Here is a 25335-nt window from a genome sequence, read left to right on the forward strand (position 1 = left end):
AGCCCTAAAAAAGGCCCATGAGGCTATGTCTGTGGCAATTCGGGCGGCAGCGGCAGCGTCCATAGTGGCCAGAGCCTCCCTGTCATGGGCGAGGGAGCTCCTCCAAGAGGTGCCCCCCCAAAAACCACATCTCAAACAGGGCCTCAACAAGATCGCCCTGGCCTCAGCCTACACGGCCGACGCGACCTTAGACTCAGTCCAATTCTGCACCAGGGCCCAGGCAGCGGCGGTCACCGTGCGCCGCCAGCTCTGGTTAAAAAACTGGAACGTGGATGCGAAGTCAAAACACAATTTGGCCTTCACTCCCTTCCTTGGGACTAAATTATTCGGAGAGTCACTCGACCAGGTACTGGTGGAGGACAAGGATAAAAAAAAACATTACCAGGGGATCGCAAGTCAGACAACAGGGCCAGGCCTAGGTCTAGGAAGCAGTTTTTTCGCCCCTCCAGACCTTTCTCCTCCTCCTCCCCATCCTCCTCCTTCCAGTCCAGGGACGCCAGACCATTTGGCCAGCGCTGGGGTGACAATAGACAACAGTCCAGACAGCCCCGGCCGCCCTTCCACCAGAGAGGCCAGTCCGGAGGCAACAGAGGACCCCGCAAACAACAACAACAACAACAATGATGGGGCGCCTCCAGTGGGAGGCCGGCTGAGAGGCTTTGTGTCGGTCTGGGAACAGTCCACTCAGGACCAGTGGGTGCTGGACACCCTATGATCGGGATACCGGATAGAGTTTTGCCGGCGTCCTCGAGAAAGATTCATCCCATCTCCAAGGTCAAAGAACTCAGCCAAACATGCTCTCCTGCTGGAAGCCATCAGAGACTTGCTCCGTTTGGGGGCCATAGAAGAGGTTGTGAGCTCACAATGGTTCACAGGTTGCTACTCCACTTTCTTCTTGGTCCCAAAGAAGAATGGAAAATGGAGGACTATCTTAAACTTAAAGGGCTTAAATTCCTATATAACATACAGAAAGTTTTGAATGGAGACCCTCAACTCAATACTGGAGGCCCTTCAGCCCAGAGACTTTCTCTCGTCACTGGACTTGCGCGATGCCTATTTCCACATCCTTGTTCACCCCAGTCATCGATGATACCTCAGGTTCGCCTACGACGACCATCACTACCAATACAGGGCCTTGCCCTTCGGCTTGGTGTCAGCTCCGAGGGTGTTTACCAAGGTCCTCGTCGCCCTGGTGTCTCACTGGAGGACACAGGGTCTACATGTCTACCCTTACCTCGACGACCTCCTGATAAGGTCCCCGACACTTCAACAGGGTCGTTCGGATGTCCGCCTGATTCTTCGCTCACTAGAGGACCACGGGTTCCTAGTGAACCTCGACAAGAGTTTCACCGAGCCAGCTCACCAGATCCATCACCTAGGGAGAGGGTCCAAGCCATCCTCAAGGCAGTCGATCAGGCCCTGGCCTTCCCCAGAGCCAAGATTTCCCTGTTGGTCCATCTTCAGGGCCTCATGGTAGCAGCGAGGGACTGTGTGCCATGGGCCAGATTCCACTCAAGACCCCTTCAATGGCTGCTCTTACCTCACCAGGAGGCCATAGCCACCAAGTCCAACCTCAGGATCACGGTGACCCCACAGGTGCGCGACTCCCTCCGTTGGTGGACATCGCCGGCAGTCCTCAGGGGACGGCTGATCTGGAGCCAGGAGACGGTCCAGATCACCACCGATGCGAGCCTGAGGGGTTGGGGAGCCCACTGCGGACACCAGATGGCACAGGGGAGGTGGTCCCTCGAAGAACAGGCCATGTCCATCAACAGACTAGAGCTGAGGGCAGTGAGGCTGGCCCTACAGTCCTTCCGCCAATCAATCCTCAACAGGTCAGTCCTGATCAGGACGGACAACACGACAACAAAAGCTCACATCAGTTGCGAGGGCGGCACAAGGTCAAAGGATTTGATGACCGAGTCGCGCCTTCTATTCCTCTGGGCTGAAAAGCACCTGGTCTCCATCGAGTCAGAACACCTACAAGGCAAACTCAACACGGTAGCCGATTGGCTGAGCTGGACAGATGTCGACCAGGGAGAATGGGAACTCCATTTCGAGGTGTTCCGTCTGATATCTCGCCGGCTAGGCCAGCCGCAGATAGACATGTTCGCCTCCCCAATAAACTCCAAACTGCCCAGGTTCGTGTCGCGTTTCCAGACAGAAGGGGCCGAGGCGGTGGACGCTCTCAACCTGAAGTGGCCAGACGAACTGGCTTATGCCTTCCCACCACTGCCTCTGCTGCCCAGACTGTTGGCCAAGATCAGGAGAGAAAAGATCAAGGTGATACTGGTGGCACCAGCGTGGCCCAGACGCCCTTGGTTCGCCGAGGTCCAGACTATGGCATCAGCCGGCTTGACCCTACCACACCGCCGGGACCTCCTGAGCCAGGGTCAGATCTTTCATCCCGACCCTCAGTGGCTGAACCTTCACGCCTGGAGGCTGAACGCCTCATGTTATGCCGGTGTGGATACTCTACAGAGGTCATAGATTCCATCCTGGCCGCTAGACAACCGTCTACCAATTGCATCTATGAGGCTACCTTCAGATCCTTCAAGAGGTGGTGCAAGCTGAAGCATGTCAACTTTCTCAACTTCTCGGTCCCGGTTCTACTGCAGTTCCTTCAGGACGGCATTAAAAAAGGACTCAGACCCAACACAATAAAGAGACAGGTGGCGGCCATCACTTCGGTGCTACCTCACAAAAAGGCATCAGCCATGTCGTCACACCCTCATGTTAAGAGGCTACTGAGGGGCCTCTCTAACAGGGCTCCTCCTACACGTCATCGCTTCCCGACCTGGAACCTTCACACAGTTCTAAAGGCCCTAACGGTGGAGCCGTTTGAACCTATCCGCAATGTCTCCTTGAGATTCCTTACCTTGAAAGTTATCTTCCTAATGGCGATCATGTCGGCCAGACGGGTGTCGGAACTGGGGGCTCTGTCAGTCCGCAAGGACTTGTGCATCTTCAGGCCGGATTCGGTGTGCCTGCGCCCGAACCCCACCTTCCTCCCGAAAGTCAATTCATCCTTCCATGTCTCTCAGGACATCCTGTTGCCTTCCTTTTGCCCCAACCCCCAAAGGGACTTGGAGAAGTGCTGGCACACGCTTGACGTGCGGAGGGCCCTTAAGGTCTATCTTAAAAGAACAGAACCCTTTAGATCTTCCGAGGCCTTGTTTGTCTCCTTCCGTCAAGGCTCTTCAGTGCGGAAGGTCTTGGTGTCCACCCTGAGCAGATGGATCAGGACTTGTATTGTGGAGGCTTATAGGGCGTTAGGTCTCTCCCCCCCTGAAGGTATTATGGCACACTCCACCAGGAGTGCGTCTACTTCGGCCGCCCTGTTTACTAATGCCCCGCTTGCCGAGATCTGTAGGGCGGCTACTTGGAAGTCCTCCTCTACTTTTGTGAGACACTACAAGTTAGACGTGTTTCAGTCTGCCGAGGCGGCCTTTGGCAGAAGGGTCCTCCAGCAGGTGGTCGCTGAATCCAAAGGCTCCGACTAGGTACCGTCCCTCCCTAGGGGCGAGGGCTTTTGTAAATCCCAGATTACAGGAGGACAGGACCCTCTCTGCTGGGAAAACAAACGTTGGGTACTTACCGTGACATGTTAGTTTCCAGCAGATGAGGGTCCGGTCATCCTGCCCACCCTCGGTGCCCCTGCGGCTCAGCGCGACCTGTTGCTTGACCCTTCCTCTATTTCTGGTTTGCTGGTTTGTTATTACTTGTTGTCAGAGTCATTTGGGACTGGTCTCACGGGATGGCCCTTATCATGTTTAGTTTTAAGTTGTTCCTTATGATTGCCTATTAAAGGTCAGTTATTTTATCCTGCTTTGCTTGGCTTGTCATTGACTGAGGCCCAGAGGGGTTAGTCCCTCCCTATATAGGGGCCGGTCTTCTTTTGTCCCTGCCTACAGGAGCAAATGGGAGGTACATAACCCCGGATCACAGGATGACTGGACCCTCGTCTGCTGGAAACCAACGTGTCATGGTGAGTACCCAACGTTTGTGTTTCAACTGCTTTTGCTTAAACTCTTTATGGATTTATCAATCTCTTCATTTCAAAAGTTTCTTCTGTACAGCACAAACCGCAGCCATCCTGCCAGTGTATTTCTGTCAATATAGCCCTGTGCTTCTGTGTACAGGTAAATTTTATGATGAGCAAACCACCATGATGTTGGAGGTTTTTTCTGGAAGTTTTTTGTCCTCAACTGTCTGATCTGCTGTGACTGGCTCTTGTGTAAACATCTGCTTTGTTCATGCCAGTTTATTGTAGGGCACTGTATAACTGGAGCCCCTTAAAACATTCCTTATTTCAAACTTTACGGGATGCTAGCATTCTGTGGTCTAATGTTTTGTCAAGAGTCTTGTTCCTGGAAGCTTTTGGAAACTTGCTTTGGCTGTTACACTTGTAAAAGATCCATGCTTTTAAGAATATGAATAGTGCCCATTTGAGGGCCTGTAATATGAGATTCATGATGCCATTTGTGAAGTCTACCCTTGATATCAAATGGTTCAGCCTATCATTGGAATTCCTTCATTCCCAGAAAAGCACATTGCTAAAAAAAAAAAAGGGGGGGGGGTCATGGCTATTACATTTGATCTCAGGGGGCTTGGGGATTTCTAGTGGCACTTTTGGGGAAAGGATATGAAATGGGAGTATAATGATTGAGAAAGGGCCTAGGGGCATGAATGTTTATTCTGCAGTATTAAACTCAAGGGGATTGATGTACAGGCTCACAATTTCCGAGGTATTGATACACATACTTTTTTTAAAAAACTCATCCCACTCTATGACTAGTAAAATAATTTACTACAAAAGCAGTACAAAATCCACATGAAAACAAAAGCAGAGTGACAAACCTTAGAACAACTTAAATTTAAAAAAGAAGACATTAAATTGCTTTAACAGTCCCATAATGGGGGTGGGACTCACTATTCCTTTTTGAGCACTATTTGAATTCCCATTGCTTCTGCTTGAAAGAAGCTCTTTTTTTAGCTGTCCAGCGGTCATCTTTTTAAATATCCAGAGCAGTAAGAAGCAGTACCTGAAGTAGCTCAAGCTTTTCTTTGATGGGTGAGGGAATTGGCTGCCCAATAGTTTCAGAAAGATGCTTCTTGAAGTTTTCAACTCTGCACTTTACATCACTTTCTTTAATACAATCCTTTGACTGTAGTTTGGGTTTAGCATCCTTGATAATTAAATTCATTCGCTCACAGATTGGGATTTTTAAGTGATCTAACAAAACAAAACAAAAAAAGCATGGAAAAGTTACTGAGGTATCAAAGAGACTTGTTTGAGTGCAGTTAGCTGCGTCACCACTAAAATTGTTAGGACTTGAGGTCTTGCCATTTTTGGCATCCATGGGGTGAATGTGTCGGGAATGGTCCGGAAGGGCCAACTGTATATGAACTATACTTATGCAAAAGGATGGAATTTAAGAATTTCAATGATTAATACATCCCTGGAAAATATGATCACAAGACTAGTTATTTTTGTGTGCCTTCAGGTCATTTCCAACTTATGTAGACCCTAACACAATTTTCTTGGCAAGGTTTGTTCAGAGGGGGTTTGCCATTGCCTTCCTCTTAGGCTGAGAGAGTGTGACTTGCCAAAGGTCACCCAGTGGGTTTCCATGGCCAAGCCAGGATTCAAACGCTGGTCTCCAGAGTCCTAGTCCAACACTCAGACCACTACACCACACTGGCTCTAGTGTCTAGAGCATAAGACACTATAATGGAATTTTCATTTTCTACATAGCAGATTTTGTCGTATGTTATCCAAGAAACTTACATACGGCAAGTAAGTATTTACACATCCCACCCATACTCTGCATGTAGATGGCAACTGAATGAACTGAGTGCGATGGCATGTCAGTAGTTTTCCAACTATCTCTAGAGCAGTGTATTGCAATTAGATTGTGTACTGTTTAGACAAGCTAATGAACAAACTGCTCACCTACGACTGTGTTGCGATAACTCTGCAACAATAAATTCAAGTGGTAAAGCATCTCATCCCATCCCTGCCAAATTGCTTCATTGTCCTGTGAAGAGATACTGTTTTAGTTGAGATTTTATATCTGCTATATTTTGACAATTCTGCATGTTGTAAGGTGGACTTGAGAAAGATTAAGCAATGGGAAGGAACAAGTCTCAAGGCTGTTTTATTTTCTCAATATAAATTATTATTATTATTATTATTATTATTATTATTATTATTATTATCTTATATCCCGCCTTTCTCCCAACATAGGGACTCAAGGCAGTGAACAACATGTATAAAACAATACAATTAAAAACAGTACAAGAATATTACAATATATAAATATAAAGTTTAAAAAATAATTAAAAAGTAATTAAATAATTTTAAGACTTAAAGAGATGGAAATGAACACTGAAATACCTGGTACATTACAGGCAGAGAAAAGCTTTGCATAAAATGTAAAATCATCCTCAAAGACAAGGGATCATCAGTGGGAATTGTGCTATGCTGGAAAATGAGCTCCAACACTTTGCATCTCAGGAGATCGCATTCCATACTGCTTAGGAAGGCTTCTCTGCAAGAAGAGACATTGGAATGATAAAAGTTTTGTTACATTGTTTCTATACCATTTCGTCCAGTTATTTCAGAGCAGTTCATATTGGAATGTATTAAAATAAAAGCAAAAATATGTTAACAGCAACAGATAAGTAATGAAATATAATGCAGCAAAAGTGTCTTGGCCCAAGAAGTGCCTCAAGGGAAGCTCTCAATAACACAGGCTGTTAAAGGGTAGACCAGAGCTCCTGGTAGAAGAGGGTCCTATGAAGACCAACTAGATCTCCCAATAACATAAAGAGGCTTTGTTGATCTAGCTCCAGAGTGGGGGGGGGGGGGATAAGCAGCTACATCAGCCTGCTAGGAGGCCTTGGAGAGCTGCAACACTCCTGCAAAGTAAATAAATAAATACATAAATTTTTACCCCCAAATGTGTTATTTTTGGCTCAGGAGAAGTCTTTTTAACAGGAAGTAATCACTTCCTTTTTAAAAAACGCCTCTCCTGACCCTAAAATGGTCCAAGAGGCCAGAAAGCAAACTCAAAATCCCCTAGAAAGCATTTGGGGACAAATATTTCATCCTGGGGACCATACCCTGCCCACTCTGATCTAGCTGATTTGTTAACCGCCCTCGAGTTGATCCTGACCCATGACAATCCTGTGGATGATACATCTCCAAGACTCCCTGTCCTCCCTCCACTGCTCTGCTTAATTCCTATAAACTCATACCTGTGACTTCCTTAATAGAGTCCATCCATATAGCACACCTCTCTTTCTATGCCCCTTCCACCTTTCCTGTTTTTTCCAGTCACTCATGCCTTCTCATGTTATGGCCAAATTTACAACAGCCCCTGTTTTGTTATCTTGGCTTTCAGGGGAAAGTTCTGGCTTTATCTGCTCTAGTACCCATTTGTTTGTATTTTTGGCGGTCCACAGGATCCTCAGCACTCTTCTCCAGCACCACATCTCAAATGAATTGATTTTCTTCCTATCTTCTTTCTGAACTGTCCAGCTCTCACATCCATACTATAGGGAATACAATGGCTTATATGGTTCTAACTTTTGTGCTGAGTTGTACATCTTTGCATTTTAGGATTTTGTTTAGTTCTTTCATAGCTTCTTTCCCCATTCTTAGTCTTCTTCTAATTTCCTGGCCACAATCCTCATTCCTATCAATGTTTGATCCCAGGTAAGAGAACTCTTTTACTATTTCTATTTCTTCACTGTCTAGGTTGAATTTGTGTAGATTCTCCATGGTCATTATTTACATAAGGGACACAATTTCACTATGCCATTGTATTAAATGGGACTTGGGCATCCACAAATTTTGGTATCCACAGGGGGTCCTGGAACCAACCCCTCATGGATACCAAGGGCTCACTGTATTTTTGTTTTCTTTATGTTCAGCATTAAGCCTGCTTTTGCACTTTCATCTTTGACTGTCCTTAATATTTGTTTCTAGTCTGTGATGTTTTCCAGTAATAGTATGGTGCCATCCACATAACTTGTTAAATTGTTGATTGTTCCTTCCTTCTATTTTTACTCCTTCTTCTGAGTCTAAACCTGCTTTTCTCATGATATTTTCTGCATACAAGTTGAACAAATAGGGAGATAAAATGAAGCCTTGCCTGACCCCCTTTCCAATTGAGAACCATTCTATTTTTCTACATTCTGTTCTAACTGTAGCCTCTTGTCCAAAGTACAGATTTATCATTAGGACTATCCGATATAGTGGCATTCCTAGGATCTTAAGAGCCATCCATAGCTTTTCATGATCTATACAGTCAAATGTCTTGCTGTAGTCTATAAAGCACAAGGTGATTTCCCCCCTGGAATTCTTTTGTACACTACATTAGCCATTATATGTTTGCACTGTGATCCCTAGTGCCTCTTCCTTTCTTGATCCCCACTTGCACCTCTGGTATGTATGATTAGAGTCTGTGCTGAAGAATTTGTACATTTTGCTTGCATGGCAGATTAATGCTATGGTCATATAGTTGCAGCCATTTTTTGTATCTCCTTTTTTGTGGATTGGAATATATATTGATCGTTTCCAGTCTGTTGGCCACCATTTTGTTTTCAATATTTGCTGACATATACTAGTTGCACTAGAATTGCTTCTGTCTGTGTGCACTATAGCAGTTCAATTGGAATATCATTTGTTCCTGGTGATTTATTTTTCTCAGTTTCTCTTACTGTAACTTCCATCTCACTTTTTAGAATTTGGGGTTCATTTTATATGTTTCATTGCTCCACATAGCATTCATTTTTTCATCTCTTTTATATAACTCTTCTATGTATTGCATCCAAAGTCTTTTTATTTTTTGCTCTTGTAGTAAATTGCAGTACCAGCCACTAAACTAAACACATGCCCAAAACAGATGGGCCGAAAAAACTGCGGCAGGGCCATGCTAGCGCAATTCGCATTAGGGCTGTGGTAACTGCGTGCTCTCAGCTCTGATCCAGGCCACTGCTGCAGTTTTGAAATGGGCAGGCAAAAGGAGCTGTATTTTATTGCTCCTTTTTGGCCTAGCTCTTTTGGAAAGACACAACATCTACACGGTTTACAGCTGCGCTCGGGGCGTGCATCATCTAAACACTACGCCCTGAATGTGGTGGGAAACTGTGTTATTTGGCCCATCTGTTTCGGGCCACAGTCTACCTCAACTAGCTTACACATTGTAAAACCGCTTAGGGAATGGTTAAGTGCACTGGTAAGTGGTATAGAAATCTACTTGCTATTGCTACCTCAATTATATACAAATAACCATGAAAGGAAAGGACCAAGATGGCAGCTGCAGCAGGCATCTTCAAGTGTTTGTATTCTCAGGGTCAATCAAATGAAATCCATCTAAGCAAAGATGCATGGCAGGCTTGACCACTGACACCTACAGATTCAGAAATAGAACAACTTTTTCCATAACTAGGGCTTACTCGAAACGATCTGTACATTCACTCTCTCATTTGTTCTCTCTCCCTTGTTTTTGTACTTTTACTCTGGCCTCACTCACCTTAGGCAGGGTAATAAGACATGCTTTCCTTGCAGATATTTCATGAAACACCAATATTTGCTCAAGGCCAAGACAGATTGTGACTGAAATTTACCTGCTTCATTTAATCATAAACAGGCCCTTTTACTCCCTGGAGCACAAATGGATTCTAATGAAATCTATAGAGTCCATCCACTATACTCTGACACTGGAATCACTGCTCAAAATGCAGAACTGCTCAACACCCCCCAAAAAAGAGAGAGAACTGTGTATCCATGCATCAGCAGACCTTGGCAAGGTATCCACACTGCAAATCAAGATTGGTAAGAAGATAGTCAGGAATCACCCAGTTAACCTAAATGAGTTCAAATCTGCAAGATAAGATTAGCTGCATACTAAAATACTGAAAGAATGTGATGTACTCTTTGAACCACTTGCCAACATTTCTGATAAATCTTGGAGAACAGGCGAGGTGCCAGAGGACTGGAGAAAGACAAATATCATCCCTTTCTTCAAAAAAGGAAAAAAGAAGATCCAGGGAACTACAGCACATTTAGCTTGAACTCAATACTGGGGAAAATATCACAAAGGATTATACAAGAGTCTGCAAGTATCAAGGTGACAAGGCAGTGATTAGTAGGAACCAGCATAGGTTTGTCAAGAATAAATCCTGCCAAATTAATCCCTTCTTGCTCAAGACACTAATTTAGTAGATGGTGGGAATACTGTATATGTCACCCATCTGGATTTCATCAAAGCATTCAATGAAATCCATGAAATCTGATCAGCAAACTAATGACATGCAGAATAGATTAAAACATTGTCATATGGATCCATAATTGGTTGGAAAAATGGTCATTGAGTCATCATTAATGGCTCTGCTTCAAACTGGAGAGAAAACTAGCGCAGTGCTACAATGCAAAATTCTACATTTAGACACAAAAACCAAATGCAGTTATAGGATGGGAGATACTTGGCTTCGTAGAAGTACATATGAAAAGGACCTTGGAATTATTGTTGATCGTATGTTGAACATGACTCAGCAATGTGATGGTGCAGCAAAAGGGGCAAACAATATTTTAGTCTGTGATAACTGAACCATATGTTTCCAAGTCAAGGGAAGTAATAGTGACACTATATTCTGTGCTAGTCAGGCCTCATATGGAGTATTGCATTCAGTTCTGGGTGCCTCATTTTAAGAAAGATAATTCATAGGGTCATGTAAATCAAAATTGTCTTGATAGGTTAATAACAACAACACAGACATGTTGGAATAAGTTTAGAGAAAAGCAGTAAGGATGGTAACAGGTATGGAGAACAAAACATATAAGATAAGATTTAATGAGTTGGGGCGTGTTCAGCTGGTGAAAAGAAACTGAGGGAGTGACATGATCGCACTCTTTAAATACCTCAAGGGTTGTCACAGAGAAGAGGGTGCAGGTTTGTTCTCTGTACCCCCAGAAGGTAAGACATTAGAATGTATGAACATCAGAAGGAACTTCTTGATAGCAAGAGTAGTTTGACAATGGAACTAATTTCCTAGAGAGGTGGTGGGGTCTCCAAACATCTTTAAAAAAGAGGCTGGACAGCTACCTGCTGGGGATGCTGCAGCTGGATTTCCTGCACTGAATTTGGATGTGATGGCTTATGGAGCCCCTTCCAGCTCTATGATTCTAGAACCTTAATTGCTCCTCTAATATACAGCTAAAGCAAGATGTTCTGAAGCCTTCAAGTTTTCATTTTGTGGCGTATTTTAATGTAATGGACATCTCTGCCTAATTCCCATGACAAGAAATGGGAACACTTTGCCAATAAACATGAGGCAGTACAGAACATATTCTTCATGTGATCACAAACATAGTACTTTGGCTCCAGATCAGTACTGAACTTCTAGTTCCCTGAAAGGGAAAACACTGATTCTCACCTTATACTTGCTATTTTCCCAAAAGTGCATGAACAATTGGAAGTGTAATGAGTCTAGTGCTAGAGGCATGACAGCTGAACATCAAAGCAGGAGAGTTTTGAGAAGAAGAAAAAACAACAGAATTTGTTTTCAGACTCCTTACCTCTGGCAGCGCTTAGGAATGTTCATCACTGAAGAAAATACCATATCTGCAATCTTGGTGGCACTGCAGTTTGGAAACTTGTGCACTTCAACTGCTATAGAAAGCATCTTCTGGAAAAGTGCTATTTCCCTAAGTCAAAGAATTGGGAAATGAGAGTTACTCAGCTCAGTTGCATCTCATTGTAGAATGGAGTGGAAATCATGTGGCCCTCTAGATATTTGTTGATAATGTTGTTCAAATACCAGGAATAACCCACTGTGGGTAATGGTAGGTGCTGCAGCCCAATCACATCTTGAGGGCTGCATGATTCCCTCTGCTGTAGAGTATCAAGTTATGGCTGAAAGTAACCAGCATCACCATTGCAGCATGGCCACTTTGGAAGTTATGGAAAACTTGGTTTGTTGCCTGAAGTATAACAGACACAGGACTTGTTGCTGAGTGCTACTCATCTCTACACAGGAAGTAAGTCAATAAAGGTGTGTGGCTTCTACTGAATTGGGACTCCAACACAGACACTTCTCATCTGGATTGGTCAGATGACATGGTATCTACCAGCACTTCTAATCTTTAGGTAAGTGCACTTTGGACACTATGTGATCTGTTGCTGCAGGTGCCTGGAGTTCCACCCAGATGGAAAGTCATTTTGTGCTACAATCAATCTGCCTTGGCAACACTGTTAATAGGACAGAGAGTGCTGTCCAGGAGCATACTGACTGCTTACTCAAGGCAGAACAAGGGTTTGCCTCACTCAGGTTCCACAATAGCTTGACATGCTGAGAAACCCACACAAACTGCTATCATAATTTGCATCCTAAATTACTTATAAAATCTTAATGCACTCAGCAACATCAGTGATTAAACTAGGCTATCTTAAGCTGAGAGAGAGAGATTCAACTACTCTTCTCAACAAACAGGTTTAGATTGACTGACTGATTAGTGTTTAATTCAATTAAACACTAACATCTTCATAGGACCCTAAGTACAGTTTTTGATGATTTATTAGGTAATCCAAAAGGCATGATGCATTTTGCGCTTTTTGGTTGGTCTCATAAAGGTATCACTAAAATGTGTATTTGCATTTTGTTACACAGTCACCACAGCTACCCCTGCATTTCATTTTGATTCTTCACCTGAGAAATCTATAACAAGTCTCAAAAAAGAAGGAAGTGCTTACTTTTTGGTCTGCCATTGTGAAGAGTTGTCATTTCTTTGTGAAGTCTGGCCTAAGTGCAGGTCTGGTATGGAGCTGCTGCTTTCATCCTGGAATGTTTCTAATGAAGGACTTCTTGTCCTCTGCAAATTTCTTTTGTATTGGGAAAGCCTTACTCCAGTGACTGCACATATTAACCATTCAGTCACTTCCCTGAGACAAACAGAATGATGAGTTAGAGATGTCTAACCTGTCCTTTTGCTATGCTTTTGGACACATTAGAGTGGTAAGTGGTACTACATGTTCTATAGAAACATGTTCTATAGAAACATTCTGTAGAAACATCACAAGCATTTACAGCAGCCTTCTACAACAGGTACCCCTCTAGATATGTTGAAAAACAATCCCCACAAGTCAGTACCACCCATTTTGACTGATGATCATAATTACTTTATGTTGCTGGAGCAGTCGTCACAAGAAAGCACCGCCTTAGCAATGGATTTGTGCAGAAGGCCAATTTTGATTGTTCTTTCGAAGTCATCTACTAACGTTTGGATCACGTACTGCAAGAACAGGAGTCGTCCAGGAAATTTTCCTTCCTGAGGAGATCAGACAATTGCAGAGACAGTATCATGAATAACAATGTCTGGTCCTTTTGTGTAATGGGGTTTAGCATGGCAAGCCATAGACATGAACTACTGGGAGCAAAACTGATAGGCGAGCTCAGGGAGTGCCTATGATAGCTAGGGCAGCTCCTCCTCACAAGCCCATTTTAAACTTCTTCATAGGACCTTAGTATCTGCAAGGGGTCGTCTGTTAAGATTTTACAGCAGACGTCACAGTGGAATTCACCTCCAAACCTCTGTATGGACAAACACAACTTCCCACACAAGGCTTGCAGATGATGTTGACTCAGTAGGCTTTTTATTTATTTACTTACTTAGTGAGCAACTAGTATTTACTTTCATACAAGCTGCATATAAGATATAATCCATGAGCACAATGTTCTTCAGTCTTGGTTACAATAGAAAACAAGTATAGTCCTTGTTGCTTAGTTCTTTTAGCAATCTTCGTTTCAGCATTACAACATACTTTAATAAATTAACAGTTTCAAACAACAGAATCTTCTAGCATTCCTTCCAGCAATATTTTCCTCCAGCTGCCAACTGAGCTTTGCTGCCTACACATTCCTTCTGCTCTTTACGTTGTGCTCTTCTGCTTCTAGCTACCCTTCTCAGTTGTAAAATACATACTACTACTTTACTATTACCAAGAGGATCTGTTCTGGACACCCCCCCCCAGTGGATACCAAAATGTGCAGGACTTCAGTACTATTGACCCCAATGGTGGCACAGCCATTGGTGAAAACAGGGGCTTGCTGTCCACAGATGCTTAAATCCGTGGATGGAAGCCCACAGATACTGAGGTCACACTGTATTCTGCTCTGGGCCAAGGTATCAAGAAGATTGTGAGTTATCTAAGGTGCACAGTGCCTTGTTATGCAACATTTATTCTGCCATGTTAACTCCAGAGAGGAGCAAGATCTATGTAGAACACTAAAATCCACACTGAAAATCCTGAACCATTCATTTTGAGCCTAAACCAAGTGGGTCCTCTGTCAGTGGCATTACTAGGAGACTGTGTGTGTGTGGGGTGGGGTGGGGTGGTGGTGGTCTGTACTGGGTGACACTGTAGAAGTGGGGTGACACCTGGTTGGGCCCATCTCCTGGCTTTGCCACAGGAGCTGGGGCCTACTTACAAGGAGATCTCTACTGTCACAGCAAAGAAGAGGCCCGAGCATGCCCTCTTGGCTGCTGGCACCACCCCACCAGCTGACACCAGGGGTGGAGACACCACTGCCCTCTCTGTCATCATACAAGCAAGAAATGCTTGGTTTAATAAAGCAAAGCAAAGCTCCTCATCATGCTAAATTCTGTGAAATATGGGCAAGGTGCACAAGGCATTTCAGTTCAAACGTTTTGAGTGTATGAGGGCCAAACTACCTGTAACAATAGTTGTGTGTTTTAAGAAGCAGGCCTAACCTGACTGGTTTTAATTTGGAGGGAAAGTAGCCATAAGGGCTTTGATCCAGAGGGTGTTCCTGATCTCCTTCAGAGACCTGTGCTACTTTTGTGCTAAAAATCACCCTTCCTAGTTGCCCATGAGCACTGCCAGATGTATGAGAAGGCTAAAGAAGTTGCTTTTAAGAGCTTCAGATTATAACGGAAATTCTAAATAAAGAAGAAATCAACTAAATGTCAAGCTGTATATATATCATGCACAATTTTGGAAATGCTGTGGCATCTCTTAAACTTGAAATAGCTTTGGGTGTTTGTGTCTTAAATCTGAAAGTGCTGGATTCCAATCTCAATCAGGGGCACACCCTGTGGGACACAGCTACCTTTTTCCAAAATTGAAGTAACCAAGTTATTTAACATATTTTAGACATGTGACTAATGCTATGTGGAGTCCAGCCTTGTAATATAGCAAGATTTGCATTATATAAATTCAGAAGTGAACCCCCCGCCCCCTGCCAAAAGTAAGGTATTTTCAGCTCTTGACAAAACATTCTAAAGCAAGCTAATGACTAATCTAATCTTTAACACATACCCCTACAAAAGAGACTGCTCCTCTGGCATATCCCCCATCCTGGCCATAAAACCTGTCCTTGTGTCATCCAGCGCCTCAGCAGACAAGCAAGATCTAGCTCAACGGATTTTTTATTACGCTGCTCCTGCAAAGGGCTTGTTTTTGCTAAGCAACTCCAAATCAAGGTTTATTATAGGATGTAACTGGGGCATTCAGGGAGCTCTTGAAAAAAGTGGCTTGTGCTGAGAACAGGTTGGCTGGGTGGCAGGAGGGGAGGAAAATGCGCAAGAGGACAGAATGTCAGTATGGGAGACAGCCGAGGATGCAGTTTTCTCTATTTCAGGAACTCAAGCAAAGAAGAGGTGGAGAAGAGGAAGAAGGAGCCTGGAAAGATCAGAAAGTGAAGGGGTACTAGGGATAGGGAGCAGTTATTTTAACCAAGATAAGTTCATCAGAAAAATGTAGCTGAGTACATAATAAAATATTGTATGTATAATATAGCTGTAAATAAACCATATGAAATGATTTGATATGTATATTAATGTTCCTAGCTTTTATTTTGTAATGTGCTACATTTTGTGGTGCCTTGTTCTCCTTTGTGGTTATGACATGAGGTCACCCTGTAGCAATGGCCTATTCAAGTTTCATGCATACAGCCAGAATAAAGCCAACACTGAAAATTGGTTGTTGGTATTTTTTTTAAACAAAAGGCATGAGCCACAGAAGAACTTGATTACCCAATGGGACACATAGACATCTCATGGCAACAGAGATTCTTAGCACTGCTGGGAGCAGAACATCAGGCAACTCAGTGTAGCATAAAATTACTACCAATGGTATTTCCCCCTTTTCCTAGCCAGAAGGTTGAGATTCTCTTAGGAAAACAATATTGTACAACCTGTGGGCTATGTAGCATCCAACTCCTTACTTATGCCTGTGATTCCCAAGACTTGGTGTGTGACATCACTCATGGTTATAGTGGACCAATAGCGTGGCCCATGGGTGTGTGTTTGACCAGAGAGCAAATTCTACCCGTCCACTTCACGGTGGCACACCTATGGTATTTAGCTTTAGCATATTTTAATTTCATTCTGTTGGCAAGCTTTACTTTGGAGTCTCCTCTGGACCTAATCAGACATATTCTACAGCCCCAAGTCAGAAAGAGAGCAAAATGTCATTTAATGAGACTGGTTACTAACAACAAAGTTCAGCTAGACAACTTTTGTTCTCTTTTTTTCTGCAGGAAACCCAAGTGATTCTTTGCCAGGCTGACCTGGTTCAAATTGGTTTAGAGAAAGGCAAGTAATGCAGAGGCAGGTAGAACAGTAGTTTCTTTAAAATTACCCCTTCCATACAAGCAACATACCTCATCTTCCATGACTTCACGTAGCAGTGGCCAGTCCCACACCACAGTGTCAACCTTTGCTGGATGAAGCCTAAAATTTAGAATTAGGCCAGTTATACTAGTGTCAACTCTTTTTACCAATCTTCCTCTGCCCCTACAAAAAAACCCTAGTATAACCCACTTTACAAATCATTATCTGCATATAGTCCATTGAGTCCTTGGCTTTTATGGGTTTTGTATGTCTCAAGTCTTTGACTGTAATTATCAGAGACAATTATACAGATAATTTCACTATTAGGAAACAGACAAATTATTACCAACTGTGTGCCCCCCCCTTTCTAATTAGCAGTTACTGCTGGACAAAACTGGGATCCCTGGATTACTGGGATGGAAACAGTAGAACCCACACAGATGAAAAACCAAGCCATTACATGAGTAGAGTATTTCCAGAAAATGCTGCTAGTTATTGATTTCCTTAAGGCAGATGTTGGCAATTGTGGGAAAATAGGAGGCTGCATTAGATTCCCAGAAAGAGCACTATTTCCAGTGCAAAAGTGTGTACACACACATATATATACACAGCATGCCTCCACCACACATGGGCTTGGCTTCAAGTTTATGTGTACAACAAGCCTGGGAGGACAAAATGGTGCTGGCACCCACACAGCACTGCACGCGGGAGTGTGCTGCCATAGAAAATAAAGAGATTTACCCTTATGTGGTTTTTTTCATACACGGCAGGGTCTGAAACAGATCCCCCAACATATAGGAAGGACCCACTCTCTCTCTCTCTCTCTCTCTCTGTGTGTGTGTGTATGTTCATATCTACATCTATATCCCAAGTGCTGGTAGAAATCATATAGCAGGAAAGGAAGAGGGCATATTTGCCACTTTTTTATCCTTCTTGTGCTACTTTTGGAGCCAGGAAAGGCCTTTTTAGGAGCAAAAAGTGATTTCCTGCTCTAGAAAGGCCTCTCCTGGGCCTAAAATAGCCTCACAGAAACAAAAATTGATGCAAATGCCCCCATACAGCATTTTGGGGCAACCTCAGTGCAGGGCCCCCCCAAAATGGTCCAAGTGGTTGCATGCAGCCTGCAATTTGCCTGCTCCTGCCTTCTAGGGTCCTAATTTCCATTACAGCCACAAAGCCAAGGTGAGGATTTCTTGACAGAAATGTTTAGTGGTCCCATGCCAGACAGTACCAAATATAAGACCAGTACATGGAATACATACGCTTGAATTTTCACCAACAACAAGTAAGCATCCTTGTGTATCTTTTCCTGCATGTCTTCATGCTTTGTGCTTAGCAGGATGTTCCTCACTACATAGGAGGTAACCTCTTTTGGAGGATAGTGCTGGGAGGACACATAATCCATAAGGAAGTCCAAGGTTCCAGGGAAGAAATTCTCTTCGATAGTGCTGGACACCATGCTCAGTCTCCGACATGGGATAGGATTTACTTTCAACTGCTTGTTCTATGTATATAGAAATAAAACCGAATTTTATACAATCCCTGGGCAACAGGTATACAGGATGGGAACTTTCTACAGAAAGTTTTCTATGGAAATATTTTCCCAAGGAAAATGTTTCAGCTTTTAGAAATGCATTGTTTTGTAAAACAAATTAGTAACACTACGATTGGTTGTTCAAACCGAAACAGAAATAGATACTATATTAATCATATCTAAAAGTAATGTCATACCAACATTTTCAACACAGTAATATCTAGAAAGAATATATATTGATGTGCTTAGTTCTTTACACCAACTGAAACTAGCATGTTACAAAGTGAAGGTGCTAAATTTTCCTTAAAATTTATATTAACATATGAGAAGAGTACATTATTGAGTTGTCATGAGTAAAAATATTTAGACGTATCTCAGTAAAAATAAGTTCCAAATCAACCTTTGTTTAAATATAAGCATTTAAACTAACAATCAATTTACTGACGTGTTTCCTTCTAAACATGTAATTCAGTTCTATCTTTTTTGCTATTGGGAAAATAACTACAGAGAAGCAAAGTGTTGCCCTGCAGGTGGGGTGAGGGCTGAGCGTCCCTATGCTCACAACCCTCCCCGCGCTGCCCGGGTGCTATTTTGATGCGTGCCCATTCAGACAGCATGCACCATGATGATGTCCCTTTGGTGCAGCACCCAAATGGCACTGCACCAAAGGGGCATGATCAAACTGCCCAGCAGCGGCTATGGCGCTGCAGCACAGACACAAAAAGTAGCCAGAAAAACCAGAGGCCAGATCAGTGTCATGGTGTGTGTTTGCCACAGCACTGATACAGGGCAGAAAGGGGGGACATCTCGCTGCCCCTTCATGCCCATTTGTACAGGGCCTTAGTTACATGTAAACAAAGCTGACATATTTTTTTGGTTGGTAAATACTAAAGGAAAAAACCCTTAAATACTCTTAAATATACTGAAACTTTCCAGAAACATTTCCAATTCAGGATTTCCTACAATATTCACATCATTCCTGAGCAGAGAGGACTGACTTGTTTTCCTCAATGTTGTTTTAAAATTAATTTCTTCAGTAAGTGGAAGGAAAAGACATTTCAGCTTTTTGACCTCAAATATCACTTTTTTAAAAACATGAATCTCTTTACAAAAAATCTAAGGACTATGAGAAGCTTCAGGGAAGAGGAGATATACTGTAGCTTAATCTCATTTAGGCTACCATCCTGATGGGACAGGCAAACTACACTAAATTTAAAAAAACGAGACATATTAGTCTCTTGTAGCATAAAAAGGAAGAAAGGAAGGAGAGAAAGGAATGTAGCATTACCTTTAAGACTAACTGGTTTTTATTTTTGCATGAGCTTTCGTGGATATAAACCCACTTCTTCAAACCATGATCCCCTAATATATTTGGCCAGTCTGGATGAGCTCAGTCTCCTACTCATGATGCATGCCTGACACACTGAGAGGATCTTAGGTTTGTTTGCTTGCTTATTCATTCATTCATAGAATTTTTTATCTTTCACATTAGCCCTCTCAAGTTGGATCAGTCCTGTCTCTTTCCTCCGGAAGATCATACACAAAGAAATGCTGTCTTGATTGCCAACAAGGCAGTTTCATTCTACCTTGTAGCCATAAATTGAGGTTAGGTGAGGGCAAGCCCTAGCTTACGGGCCTAATATGCTTCGTGGAGGTTGCTCATGGGGTCAATGTAGCATCTTCTGTGCATCGTCTGGGAGCCAAAGGGACAAAGGTTCACGGCCACTAATCTGCAGGGAGCATGTGGCCCCTCTGATGTTGTTGAACTGCAACCTTACCTTGTGTTAGTATTTAATTAAGGTAGAATTACTAGTTATGTCTCCAACTCAGGTGGCATAGTCTTTTTATGTGTAGGTCCATGGGCACCTACTGGTATGACATTCTTCCCACAAACCCTTCTGAGTTGGACACTCCTGCCTTCCACTATCCTTGGCCCCTTCAAAAAATGCTCCAGTTTGATGACATTAGAATCCTCAATGTTAGAAAAGTATGCATTCCCTTTCTCGGGATCCAGGAAGCCCCAAATCTCTCTGGTGAACCACTCTCTTCCCTAAATTACCTGTGCTATGTGCTGCACCACATTTTGGAGAAAGGGATGATGGATAGGCACCCCCTTGAAATACTGCAATGTTTTCAACCAGACCTTGATGTCAATCTTTTCAGCAGGTTGCTGAACATTCAATGTCACAGCACTTGGTGCTGGGTTCTTTGCCTCTAGCAAAGGTTGGTCAGTTTCTGCTTGTGATGGGGAAACATCCATAGGAGAGCAGCAGGAGGCAGGACTTGGGCAGTGCCTCTGAAATAGTGGTGAGGGCTGGTGGGTGGAAGCTCTACCAAGTGGGCAAGGATTGGGAGGCTCTTCCACACATTCCCAGGATGCTTGGCACTCACTGTCTTCGTTGGCTGAAGAAAAGGAGAAAGCATCTGAGTCCAGTTGAGGACTTCCCAAGGAACCTAAATCACTATTATAAGTGGTGTGGCTGATGCTTTCCGAGTCCGTACCACAGGTAGTGGTGATGGAGAAACTGCTGCTTTGGAAGCAGGGCTTTTCCACTGTCTCTTTCTTGGCAGAAATCAGGACACAGTCTCCATTCCAAGTGCCAATAGGCTCATCAAGTTGGATCTCAGGGTCTGTTGTAGTGGGGATTTTAGGAGAGTCCGCAGAACGCAGACTAATTGGAGTAGAGTGCTTTAAGTCTCGAGTGGCGTAGCCAATATCATGAAGAGGGCTGACTATTGTTTCTTCAGCCTCTGTCAGATCGACTACATCAAAGTCACTATATGCTGCTGTTCTCACAATAACGTAGTCATCACCGGTCAAATCAATAACCTCCTGCAAGTAGAAAAGTGGCCAAGAAAGGGGAGGAAGAGGAGAAAGACATTTTAAAAAGATTTAACTCAATGCATAGACTAATTAGATGAAACAAAACAAAACAAAAATCTGAGAAGAAACAAACACAACAATTTGTGGGTGACTTGAGAAGACTCCCTCAACTAAGTCCATCCCAAATACTTTGGACTAAAACCACCATCAATTCCAGCTTGTCTGTCCAGTGTTGATGGAAGTAGGAGTCATTATGCAGAACATCTGCAGGCTGCCCTGGAGTCTGTTCTATCCCTCAAGCCCAATTGATAACCTTCTTATAAATGCCAAGACTATGCTACACAAGTTCCACAACTCAATTTTCTCTCTTTCGAACATTTATTGATGACAGAGACTACATTCTTTGTTTTGGAAGGGCTGAAAGATTTTCTAATTTGGGAAGGATTTCACTCCTTTGGGTTATCAGGTTGGTAATATAGGACCCCCCCCCCCAACACACACACACAAATAAATCTCAGACTCCTATCCCTTTCATTGACTGAGATGCTTATTAGGGGAAAAAACAAACAGTAATCACTTGCCAGGTCTCTCCCACACACATACATGCATGCACACACAGAGAGCATTAATCTTGTCTACCTCTTAGGTATGCAGAAAATTTCAATGCATTAGCAGAAGGCATTGCATGTGAAACATTTTCTAGTGTACAGTGAGGGCCACCTACCCCCTAGGCTGGAAAGCACTCCCTCAATGCTGTACAGCAGCTTTCTCCCAACTGGCACCTTCCAAATTAGTTGGACTCCAACTTTCACTATTCCCAATTAGAAGGGCAATGTTTTATGGGATGATGGGATGGACGTAGTCCAAGATATCTGGAGGGTACTGAGTGGAAAGAAGGTTCCATACTGTATGCACAAAATGCCATGGAATCAAGCTGGAAGAAAGCACTACATTCCATTTTTTATCAATACTGTTGTATTCTGGAGTTTTTCAACTTTCAAAGTATAGATGGAGCAAACCTAGTAGGCCTCAGTGGTTACTTGATCACATGACACAACAGCAAGGTCAGATGAGCACAACAAACAGATAAGAAGGGAGCCCACATTGTACAGCAGGATGCAGTAATGTACCAGTTGTTCTATTCCCATGATGCTTCCACTCCTGATAATTATTACCAAAAATTAGCAAACACTCTGAAACTTACTTAACCTGCTTACTAAGCTTGACATGAGAATCAAGGGACATCTTCATTTGCTATATAAGATTGTGCCTGAAATACATGTGAAGCTTATGGGGAGAAGTTGCCACTTTCACCAACTGAACTTTTTCTGTAAGAAGCACAACGTGAGTGCTTTGAGATGAATGGTCCCTATGAAGCAAGAAGTCAGGCAGGCCTGAGTGGAGTCAGCTAATCACAACTCACTGAAAGCTTGGGGGGGGGGAGCTATAGGGGAAGGTATAACCTATTCTGCTTAAGAATTAGATAGCGGAAGGATGAAACAGGGAGTCAGAAACATGTTGTATGGGCTAGCTAAGAGGACAGGACTAGAGAAGATCTGAATTGGGATTTGGGGAGCGGAAAGTGTGGAGAGAGTTCATGGAAAAGTGTTACTTGGTTTGAAACAGAAGAGTTACTATGTACTAGGTATGTGGAAACAGCCTAAAACAAGAAGGTTTTTTTTGCTATATAATAAATCAGTAGTTTTTATTTTCTACAACTGTGTCTGGATGTTTCCTTTTAATAACTGATAAGCAAAATTGCTCACAATTTACTACACTAGACTCATTGATCAACACATCCATTTGTCAGAACAGCAGTCACCTTGAGCCCTGGGTACTAGATGCAGTGATCTTGAGGATAAAAACGCAAAGTGACTGTCTGCCCAAGGGCTGGAACTGTAAGCAGGGACGTAGCCAAGGGGGGGGGTTTCTTGGGGTCCAGAACCCCCCTTCCATTAGAAAAATGAATGGTGTGTGCTGCTGCGCTGCTGCACCCAAGCCCCGTTATAATGGTGGCACTTAGTCTGGACCTCCCCTTCCTAAAATCCTAGCTACGTCCCTGCTGCAAGGTCACCCTGGATAGGGATGCTGTTACATGAAAGCATGAAAGAGAGAATTAACGAGGGAGGGAACACAACATGAAAGAAAATTAATGGAAAAGGAAATACAGTGTGAAAGAAAAGAGAAGGAATGTGTGGAAAAAAGAGATTTTTTGAGGGTTAAGGGAACAAGAATTAAGAGAAAGAGCAAGGCAGACTGCTCCTGAGTTAAATATGTATGACAAAAAATGGAACAACAATGGGAACCACAGTAAGTCATCAAACAGCATTATTTAAGGAAATGTTTTCTTGGAGCATGTTGCAATTCTAAGGCTACAATCCCAGGTAGACTAACTAAGGAGTAAGTCTCACTGGATTAGTTAACTATTTCAATGAAATCTTACTGTAGAGAATTTACTGTAGAACAAACATTTGTAGAAAAGTGTTGCAAAAGTGCATAAAAACTGGTATCAGCACAGGCACCAAACCAAAACAATATGATTTCAAGAAACAGAATAAAAAGCATCACTTTTTCTGATGATTGCTGGAACAATTTGATATCCTAAACTCAGCACGACAGACTATCCTATGAGTATTTTCAACATATTTTACATAAAAATGCATATTAATAGCAATTAGACAACAAGCAAATTTTAAATACTGAAGCCCTATATGAACACATTTTGATAAAGGTTCCAGAGGCAGTAAAGAAAGCAACAGCCCAGCCTGAGGCAACCTTAATATGTGTGTGTGTGTGTGTGTGTGTGTGTGTGTGTGTGTGTGCGTGCGCGCATATATATATATATATAGAGAGAGAGAGAGAGGGAGAGAGGGAGACTGCAAGTAAGCAAGTGAACAAAACAGAATAAGTATTATACCAGGAGCAAATCAAGAAACAGCATGGCTTTGTTATAAAACAGGAAACAGCAGCAGTTGTGTTCATGTGACACGGTGATTCATTCTGTTTGTCATGGTACATTACTAAAACCACAAATTCCATGGCAGAAAACCAATCAAACTGTAGTTTGCTTTCCCCATTTCTGGCTTGCTTCTCTACCACCCCTTTTCTCAACTCCTATCTCAAAACGGGCAGATGGGGAAACAAGTCAAGGATTAGTCATGATTCCACATTCATGAAAAGCCATACTTTTAACACAAACAAACCAGAACTTGCAAGCCAAAAACAAACCATAGGTTTAGGTTGCTCTTTGTGGCTTGTTAAAAACCACTATAAGTTAGTTAGCAGAGCGAGGTCACTGTGTCAAAAGCCTAATTTCTGCTATCTACACAATAATAATAATAATAATAGTTATTTATATTTCTCACCTGTCCCAAGGATTGAAGAGGGATTACATCATTAAAATAATACCGTACAATCTAGAAAAACAATCTACAAAATACTAATACTGAATTACACATTCCTATTAGTTCCTTAAAAATATCCAGTCATCAAATGATTATACAGTCATAATCGGGGGGTGGAGCATTAACCATAATCTCTTGTAAGGAATCTGGTGGATAAGCCCGCCAGAAGAGATCTGTCTTATGTGCCTTCTTGAAGGCTTCTAAGGAGGTAAAAAGATGGATCTCTTCTGGTAGGCTATTCCACAATTTAGGAGCTGTGGCAGTAAATGTTCTATAGGAAGAAACATGTGGGCACAGTCAATGTAAACCTTATATAAGGGCTGAAATTATGGCTGAATATTAATAGTTATATATATATGTACTGTAAAAGGAGAAGTTCCCAGTGCTCACTATGAGGGAGACCATTTGAGTGTGAAGCAGCTCTAAGCAAAGGATCACAAGTTAAACACAATGTTAATGATATACCAGGCTTGAAACCAAAGAGAACATGCCTAACTGCCATCCTTTCCTCAAGCCTTGCTGTTTTAACTCTCCTTACTGGATCTTTTCCATATTTGAAAGCTGCATCATAATTAAAGGGCCAAGAGAATTCCATTTCGTTAAGAGAGATTCCTTGTTTCTCTCCCAGAAGAACCAGTATAAACCTACCTCTTCAAGTGGTCTTGGACAGAGGATTCATCACACTGAAAACTGATAGTTTGTAAGGCTAAAACTTAGGTCACTTATCCAAATTTTCTAGCTCCCTGTGTTGCAAATGGCTGAGGGCCAAGTATCAGGCAAGAGAGTTTTCTAATTAGAAGACACAATACACTATGTACTTTTTTCATAAATATACACCATGTACACTGTGTGATCCAGTGTGGTTATGCTGGATCCCAAAGGGTGCCATGGCCTTGCATTCATTCATTGCAGAGTGGTCAATTCCCAG

General features: G+C 42.8%; 1 protein-coding gene across 2 annotated transcripts in view; it reads right to left on the reverse strand.

Annotated features, from left to right (window-relative positions):
- Positions 1-4793: 4793 nt before the first annotated feature.
- The window catches only part of SIMC1 (SUMO interacting motifs containing 1), a 30490-nt gene continuing 9948 nt past the window's right edge, over positions 4794-25335 (reverse strand). Inside the window, exons 2-10 of one of the 2 annotated variants that reach the window (XM_089527526.1) lie at positions 20239-21012; positions 17908-18149; positions 16696-16765; positions 13191-13339; positions 12765-12953; positions 11591-11719; positions 6401-6554; positions 5957-6041; positions 4794-5236 (exon numbers count right to left, since the gene is read on the reverse strand). In XM_089527526.1, coding sequence (XP_089383652.1) covers positions 5016-5236; positions 5957-6041; positions 6401-6554; positions 11591-11719; positions 12765-12953; positions 13191-13339; positions 16696-16765; positions 17908-18149; positions 20239-21012 — 2013 coding nt within the window. In that variant the 3' untranslated portion in view covers positions 4794-5015. The remainder of the gene's footprint in view (positions 5237-5956; positions 6042-6400; positions 6555-11590; positions 11720-12764; positions 12954-13190; positions 13340-16695; positions 16766-17907; positions 18150-20238; positions 21013-25335) is intronic. The other variant, XM_089527537.1, reaches the window with a different exon arrangement.

Source organism: Sceloporus occidentalis, unplaced genomic scaffold, assembly GCF_023333645.1.
Source record: "Sceloporus occidentalis isolate IW3139 unplaced genomic scaffold, rSceOcc1.0.p SCAF_1, whole genome shotgun sequence".
Taxonomy (NCBI): Eukaryota; Metazoa; Chordata; class Lepidosauria; order Squamata; family Phrynosomatidae; genus Sceloporus; species Sceloporus occidentalis.